The sequence below is a fragment of the Nyctereutes procyonoides genome, unplaced genomic scaffold, assembly GCF_905146905.1.
Source record: "Nyctereutes procyonoides isolate TBG_1078 unplaced genomic scaffold, NYPRO_anot_genome, whole genome shotgun sequence".
Lineage (NCBI taxonomy): Eukaryota > Metazoa > Chordata > Mammalia > Carnivora > Canidae > Nyctereutes > Nyctereutes procyonoides.
The window spans coordinates 3910484-3918735 of NW_026575124.1; the positions used below are offsets into that span (position 1 = coordinate 3910484).

Sequence of the window (8252 nt, forward strand, 5' to 3'; positions counted from 1 at the left end):
CTTTGCAGATACATTCGTATGTCCTTTAGTAAAAGTTTGCATGGGAATGATAAGCCCTGAATTTGAGCATAGAGGTTATAAGAGCACAGCTAGGTGTGTCATCAGGGGAAAGATAATCAGGAGCCTTCAGTGGACTTTTCGAGTGTTTTATTACTTAAGCCAGTGGTTGGTATACATAAGCTTTATCTTGTTTATCTTTTGTATGTTTGAAATTATTTAGGATAAACACTAATTTTGAGAAATACAATTCCCTTGAAACACTAAGGTTTGTCTTAAAATATTCTGACAGTTTGGATCCAAGGAGAAATCAGATTCCTTTAGAGTTTTATAGTTAGCCGTTTGGTACTGTATGCTTTGCTCCATGAATCATTATGAGATTTAGATTCCACACAGAGCCGAGAGTATAGGAACTAGAGTCTTTCCCATTGTATTGTCACAAGCTTTTCTCAGCCTCCTGAAGTAGTTCATCTTCCAGACCACATTTTTGACCAAGATACTTGCATCCAGTAGTTTATTATACTTGACCATTTCTTCCTAGTAATAGTAGCTGTGATGACTCCTCATGTAAGTCCTCAGTGTGCCCTTCAATGTAGCACTGCCTCATGGGTGGCGTAGTGGGAAGATTGATTGTCCTTGGTTGTTTAAGCCACCCATTTATTTTCTAATGCTCTCCCTTCTCTACTGGATTGGCTAGGCTGCTACTCTCCCGTGTGGCATTTTCTTTTAAGATTTCTATTTACTTGCTTATTTGTGAGAGACACAGAGAGAGGCGGAGAGACATAGGTAGGGAGAAGCAGACTCCTCGCGGGCATCCTGATGTAGGACTTGACCCCAGGACCATGGGATCACAACCTGTGCCAAAGATAGACGTTCAACCACATGTCCCCCATGTGGCATTTTTTAAGAGCTGTGTCTGGGCATCTGACTTTTGGCCATCAGCTTCTGAGGATTTTGAAAAACTGTTACTTAGAGTTTTATCTAACTTAGGTCCCCCCCAAAGACCCAAACTGAATCTAAAGCCTCGGAGTACTCCTAAGGAAGATGATTCCTCCGCTAGCACCTCCCAGTCCAGTCGAGCGGCCTCTATCTTTGGAGGGGCAAAGCCTGTTGACACAGCTGCTAGAGAGCGAGAAGTAGAAGAGCGGCTGCAGAAGGAGCAGGAGAAGCTGCAGCGCCAGCTGGATGAGCCAAAACTGGAGCGACGGCCTCGAGAGAGGTGAGGCTCTCTTCAGTTATGGATCTCTGATCTGGGAACGAATTGCTTCCTGAAGGACGGGTGTGGTATACATCCCAGGGCACATCTGGGAAATTCATGTAGACGTTATTAGTTGTCACTTAATAGCATCTAGTGTACGCAGGCTGGAGCCAAGTAGGTGCGCTGCAGTATATGGGACAGTTGAACCCTATGAAGAGTTAGTTGCCTGGCCCTCGTGGCTTTTAAAGGGGCTTAACTGGGCTTAACTTCTGACAAATATAAATTGATGATGAATTTAATAGAGGAGTAGGCAAATTACGGCCTATTCCTCCCCCCGCCCCAAATCCATTTATTTGAGAAAGAGCACAGAGAGAAGTGGACTGCTGAGCAGGGAGCCCGACGCGGGGCTCCATCCCAGGACCCTGGGATCACGACCTGAGCCGAAGACAGACGACATTTAACCAACTGAGCCACCCAGGTGCCCCAGTCCTGTTCCATATTTTGTAAATAAAATTTATCTGACCCAATAAAAAACTGACCAAATCTTGCTTTAGTATATGGGGTAAAGCCACCATTATGAGATGAGTGGAAGTGCCTCTATTCGAGTTGCTGGAATAAAGAGAAAATGTTTTTACTTCTATAAAACATAAACTATAAATTATTTTACATTTATTTTTACTCGTGTGTATGTCAGGTATATTATTTAAGGATATTTCAGGATGGTAAAGGAGTCGGTAGTTAAGTGTTTATTATTAAAAAGTGGCATTAGATCTAATGGGGTAAAACCTGTAAAATGGCCTAGTTTTAAGTGGCTTTTAGAGTTGTGTTACCAGTAAAGGAGGGCTGTAGGTTAGGTAGGAGAATATTCTTCGTTCTAGTTGAAGCTTCAAGTGTTTAGAGCCAAAGTGTATTTATGCTTGTAGCTTTCAAATGGTTTGCGAGAAACAAGATGTGCACACCCACCCACAAATACAGCAAGCCTGATAAGTATGAAGTGATGGTTCTTGAGGGGTCAGCATGGGTCCAAAGTGGCCTTCAGTGAGCTGGACATAAGTTGTTTTCTTTTTTTTAATCTCTTTGTACAGACACCCAAGCTGGCGAAGTGAAGAGACTCAGGAACGGGAACGGTCCAGGACAGGAAGTGAGTCATCACAGACTGGGACCTCGGCCACAACTGGCAGAAGTAAGTCAGACCAGGGTGGGTATCACGTGTTATTGCTTCTTTCCATAAATGAGCCATAACCAAATTATGCAGTCACTGTGGGGTATTAAACTCAGTCATGGGGGCTTTACTTCGGTTAGCATAGGTTGAGCAGAATATTACATCTCCTGGTCTGAAAAATCTAAGAAAATGGCATCAGAAGAGACTTGGGCGACCTGTTTAATGATCTTCTACTAAAGAGTATACTTGACTGTTAAGATTTGTCCCTTCTTTTTGTTTCGACATTCCAGAATTTTCCTTTATTTAGAGCAGCACAGTCCTACAGCTCTCTTGCCAGCCTTTTTGGATGTCCTGTATGACCAGAGCAATGTCTGGAGCGATGATCTTCTACTCTTGATCTTTCTTTCCTTCCTTCCTTCCTTGAATTTATCGATTGGTCACAAACATCTTTAGTGTTTTGGAAACTGAACTATTAAATCATAACACCTCCCTTCCCTTATTGCGAACCAGTGTTTTGTTTTTTAAGTTTCTTCTTCCCACCTCTAAGTTGATTTGTACTTGAGCATTTCAAAGTGTGGCTCCAGACTGAGATGATTTGGAAGTTCATCCAAGTGTTGTAGAAGTTTTCTGGAAATTATTCATACTGGAGTAGCCACCCTTTTAGTAACAGGAAGGTAATGTCTGTTTGTGACTAGGTGGAAGTGTGATGGTTGGATTGATTATATACCTCCTGAGGAGGCTGCACTTAAAACATAGAAAGAATCTGACAAAATAAACATTTAGTTGGTTTTCGGTTTTGCTTTGTTTTGTTTTGTTTTTTTAAGATTTTATTTATTCATGAGACAGAGAGAAAGGCAGAGACAAGCAGAGGGAGAAGCAGGCTCCATGCAGGGAGCCCGATGTGGGACTCGATCCCGGGACTCCAGGATCACACCCTGAGCCAGAGGCAAACGCTCAACCACTGAGCCACCCAGGCATCCCAAAACTTCTAGTTTTGAGAAGACATTTACTGCCCTTTAGAAAAAAAAAAAAAGATGGCCTATTTTTCCTATATATCACATTGTATGTGTGTGTGTGTTGAGCCTCCAACTTGGAGTTAACTCAGTGGACCCTGGGGTTTGAGATTTATCAGAGGTCCTCTTCACACACATATACACATTCTGGTGTAGACATTTTAACACTGAAAACGTAGCAAGGAGATCCCTGGGTGGCGCAGCGGTTTAGCGCCTGCCTTTGGCCCAGGGCGCGATCCTGGAGACCCGGGATCGAATCCCACGTCGGGCTCCCGGTGCATGGAGCCTGCTTCTCCCTCTGCCTGTGTCTCTGCCTCTCTCTCTCTCTCTCTCTCTCTCTCTCTGTGACTATCATAAATAAAATTAAAAAAAATTGAAAACTTAGCAAGGCTATAATCCTAAAAGAGTACTCATTTCTAGGAACAGTCAGGTGGCTTTTCTTGGAGAGCCATTGAATCATTAAAACATTTCCTCAAAGTGATAATTAATAACCACTAATTTAGGGATAATTTCATCTATTGGGAGCCATATCCAGGTCTTAAAGAGTAATGAAAAGAGGTCAATTTGGGTGGGGACCATTTTCCATTCTGTTGAGATCCTAATAGATCGTTGCTTTTCCTGATAAGGTAACCTTCCCACTCTGATTTCACAGATGCACGAAGGAGAGAGAGTGAGAAGTCTCTAGAAAATGAAACACCGAATAAGGAGGAAGACTGTCACTCTCCAACTTCTAAGCCACCCAAATCTGAACAGCCTCTGAAGGTAATGCCAGCCCCTCCACCAAAGGAGAATGCTTGGGTGAAGCGAAGTTCTAACCCTCCTGCCCGATCTCAGAGCTCGGACACAGAGCAACAGTCCCCCACGAGGTGAGTCAGCGTAACGGTTGCTTAGCTGTAGAATCTCAAACCTTGTGATGTCATGCTGGAAAGTCCCCTGACTGTTGGTCTTACGTAGCGTCTTTTAAGTTCTGCTGTCTTGGCTCTCAGCTCCCATTCAGCGCGTGCTGCCGCGGGCTCATTTAAGCCATTGTTCAATTCTCTAGAGTTTTGATAACTGGTTGGCATCATTTTGGCTACTCAAAATCTGCAGATTGGTATTCAAGACCTGCCACTGCCACCTTCGGCAGCATGGCTTTAGGGGTCAGATTACTCCCTTAGGTCTTAGGATTCTCATTTGTAAAAAAGAGAGTCCTACTCCCCCTGCAAGATCAGGATGATTCTGCAGGACAGGGTACTTCTACTTAGTGAGTGATCATCAAGTAGTCGCTTTCATTGTTGACTTTCCTATATTTCAGTGTCCTACAACGTTAAGTATATATTTTGGTTCTCTGTAAAGTTTACTGTTTGGTGAACGATTGGAAGTTCATCTGTTCTTCCCGAAGACTAGTGAATGTAATTACATGCTTTTCTTCTAGTGGTGGAGGGAAAGCAGTCCCGGCTCAGCCCCCGGAGGAAGGACCAGCAAGGAGAGGTAAGACCAACAGGAAATCCGTGTTTCATGTAGCCGGAGTCCTCAGTGAAAAGCCTGTAGAGGACTCCAGAAACAACCCCAGTGTCCTCCTGCACCTGTTTTGTGCTCAAGGTTCTTAAGTTACCTACCCTTTTTTTGCCAGTAGAGGGCAGGAGTGGTCTCTTTGGAGAAAGCACAGCCCTGCCCTTTCCTGGTAGAACATTTCTTTGAAAGGGAAAAAAAAGAATCGGAAGGAAATTCGCATGCTCCAAGTCCAGATTAGATATGTCACCATCTGTAAGGCCAAGGTCACTACTGAGCGTCACAGTCCTTCATTTCCAGTTTGCTCTTCATGATGGCATCACCCTACCGTGGAACTTTTTAGTGGGTCTTAACTTGGGGTGAGGGGAACGTGGGAAGAAGGGCTTGGGAGGGAAGTCTGGGTTGGGGTGAGGCTGAGTTTCCCTCGATGCACAGGGGCACGCTTTTCTGCAGCTCAAGGGAAACTAGGGAGGAGACTGGTTCTTTTACCTGCTTTTCATTTGTTCTTGGTTCTTGGCATCTCCACTCACGCAGATGAAAACAAAGTAGATGGGGTGAGTGTCCCAAAAGGCCACAGTGGGAACTCCAGCCGTGGTCCAGGAGACGGAGGGAACAAAGACCACTGGAAGGAGCCGGATAGGTACGCATGTTCTCTCATCACTCACACTCTCACCTGGTGCTACATGCGTGTCTTGTAGTTAAGCCGCCCTTGGTCCTCCGAGCACTGCCAGGTCTCCTACTGTAAACAAAGGAAGGTCAACCAGACAGTTAGCGTCCCTCTAAGAATCTAGAAACACAAGTCCACGCAGATAGCAAGGACTGCTGCCTGGAGGTACCTGCGCAGTGCCCTCCCAGTGGCTCGTGGGTGTTGGGACAGTCCCCTCCTAAAGATGTGGTTTTACACTCACACCTCTGTAGGAAAGACGGCAAAAAGGATCAAGACTCCCGATCTGCACCTGAGCCAAAGAAACCTGAAGAAAATCCAGCTTCCGTAAGTGTGGGGTGCTTGCTCGTTTTTTGCCCTTGATCCCCTTTACGTTTGGGGCTACGAGCAGAGTGGCGGGAAGTCAGGTACTGCTGCTTGTTGGGAGAGCACACAGGGCCTAGTGTTCCCCGCACCTCTCCTCCCTTCCCCTCTCCTCCCCTCTCTGGGGTGAAAGGTGGTGTAAGGGCCTGTGGGCCTCTGACCTGCTCTCCCAGGGGAAATGCTAAGAAAGCCGGCGGGTGTGGCCTGGGCTGGCCCCTCCTCTTTGCCCAAGTAGCAGTATCCTGTTCCTTGGTTTGGGATGTGAGAATTCAAGGCCTTAGAGATTTTCTCACTCTTGTCCCTTCCAGAAGTTCAGTTCTGCCAGCAAGTATGCTGCTCTCTCCATTGATGGTGAAGATGAGAACGAGGGAGAAGATTACACCGAATAGACCTCTGCATCCTGTGCTTTCTCCTAGTCTCTCCACCCTGGAACATTCGAGAGCAAATCAAACCTCTATCCAGACAAGACAATAAAACTCACCATCTCCTGGAGACCTTTCTTAACTTTTTTTTTTAAAAAAACAAAAAACAAAAAACAGTGAAACGAAATTCTTTTGCATGCTGCTGCAGCCTTTAAAGTATTGAACTAACTGGAGAATCGCCAATGTAGCCAGAGAGAAAGAGACGTACAGCTTTTAACAGAAAAGTTGTGCATTTTTCCGACACATGCAGTTGCTGTGTGATTAGTGCCTGGGGGCCTCCATTTAGCAAAAGGGCAGCGGCAGCGGCGGTGGTGCCCAGTCTGGAATGTGGGCAGCGGGGCGGGCTTGAGGAGGAGGGAGGGGCTACCTCCCGATTCTCACTGGTTCTCACTATCCTAGTGCGGCGTGCGGGAGGGAGTGCTCAGGCGTCCCCTCAATACATTTTCCATCCTTGGAAAGGTAGGTTTAGTCTCTGAAGTGGTTGTAGTCTCCAGGAGGCTGCCTGCCCCCCTGATTTAACTCTGAGTTACTGGGGGAAGTTCTTCACTTTTACCCCCGGGGGTGGTTGAGAGTCTGTAGGCCGCTGAAGAGCAGGGCTGCTTGGTGACCAAAATGAGCGGGAAATCGTGGTTTAAAAAGAGGCGCTGGGGAAGTGAGAAGTATCTTGCACCAGTGATGGGGGGAATGCCGTGACCTCCAGTGACCCCTGGGCAGGAAGCGCTTCGGGGTCTGGGAGGCCCCAAGTCTTCTGTACATCCCGGTTTTGCCGTGTCTCAGACACTGTCCTCCTGAAAGTTCACACATACCCGTGTTCTGTTGAAATCTTGAAGCTTTAAAAAACGTAGACCCCCGTCCCGGGCTTCGGTCCCGGGCTTCGATCCTCGTGCTCTTTGCCGTCACCCCCCAGAAGCAGCTTCTGTTGAGATCCCCCGATGCAGGTCGGGGCTCCTCCGCGTCTCGCGCCTTCCCTCCTCTCACACCGCGGAACTCCAGGATTGATGGTCTTGGGTGGCGACCGAGGGCAGGTTGTGCGCCGTCCGACCACCTCACCTCGATGGGGCTTTTTGGTTTTGTTCTGACGAGGTTTCTCCACTCAAGTCCCACACAGTGTGCGGCTGGGGGGGCTGGGGGGGTTTAAGCTTCCCTTGAGAGTACGAATGATAATGGGGAGAAGCTAACCAGGGCCTGGTTTCTGCTGCAACACAGTAGCTTCACTTGCCTGCTTTGATGTGCACCTTTGTACTGTCCGCCCAGGAGCCCGCGTCCTGAGGGGTGACCCCCCCCCCCCCGCCATCGGTCTGCTCGGCCCCTGGTCAGCCCCTGCCCGGCCGTGCGGCGAGCGGGGTGGGAGTCTGCAGCGGAGCTAAGGAATCCTTTACCCCGTGGACAGAAAGGACTTCCCAAGTGGAGGGACTTTAAATAATTGGCTTCGATGGGCCGGTAGCCAGGAAGTGGCTTTTAGAGAGATACCCAAGGCTGAAAGGGTTTGGTTGGTTGGGGGTTTTTTGGGTTTTTTGAACCATTGAAAAGGTAGGTTTTGCCCTCTTCAGGTCTATTTCCAAATGGTTGTATCCAAAAAAAAACTGGTTTTTTTTCCCACTCCCCACCTGTCCCCCTGTTGCCACAGAAGCAGGGGCCCTGTCCCGCTCCCTAATACGTGTAAAATTTGTACAAAATATCTTCTATGAAAATGATTTGTAATCTGTAGACTTAATTCCTGGGAGATGTCTTGAGATGTAAAATCCCATCCTTTGGGTTGTGGGGTTTTTTGTTTTCTCCAAATAAATCTGATCTTTAAAGTTCACCTCAATGCTGAAATTCTTTTGACCATACACCTGTGCCTTCCTGTGGCTCCCGCTCACTCCGTCCCCCAATCAGCTCTGCAGCTGCGGGGGTGGGTTCCGGGGGCCGTGTTTGGGGCTCTGAGAAGGCGAATTTGCAT

The 8252-nt window shown here is 47.2% G+C and overlaps 1 protein-coding gene across 2 annotated transcripts in view; it reads left to right on the plus strand.

The window, feature by feature from the left end:
- Window positions 1-6380, plus strand: part of EIF4B (eukaryotic translation initiation factor 4B) — a 30308-nt gene extending 23928 nt beyond the window's left edge. Inside the window, exons 9-15 of one of the 2 annotated variants that reach the window (XM_055336971.1) lie at window positions 988-1216; window positions 2281-2393; window positions 4023-4236; window positions 4785-4840; window positions 5396-5501; window positions 5780-5852; window positions 6197-6380. In XM_055336971.1, coding sequence (XP_055192946.1) covers window positions 988-1216; window positions 2281-2393; window positions 4023-4236; window positions 4785-4840; window positions 5396-5501; window positions 5780-5852; window positions 6197-6277 — 872 coding nt within the window. In that variant the 3' untranslated portion in view covers window positions 6278-6380. The remainder of the gene's footprint in view (window positions 1-987; window positions 1217-2280; window positions 2394-4022; window positions 4237-4784; window positions 4841-5395; window positions 5502-5779; window positions 5853-6196) is intronic. The other variant, XM_055336972.1, reaches the window with a different exon arrangement.
- The last annotated feature ends 1872 nt before the right edge of the window (window positions 6381-8252 follow it).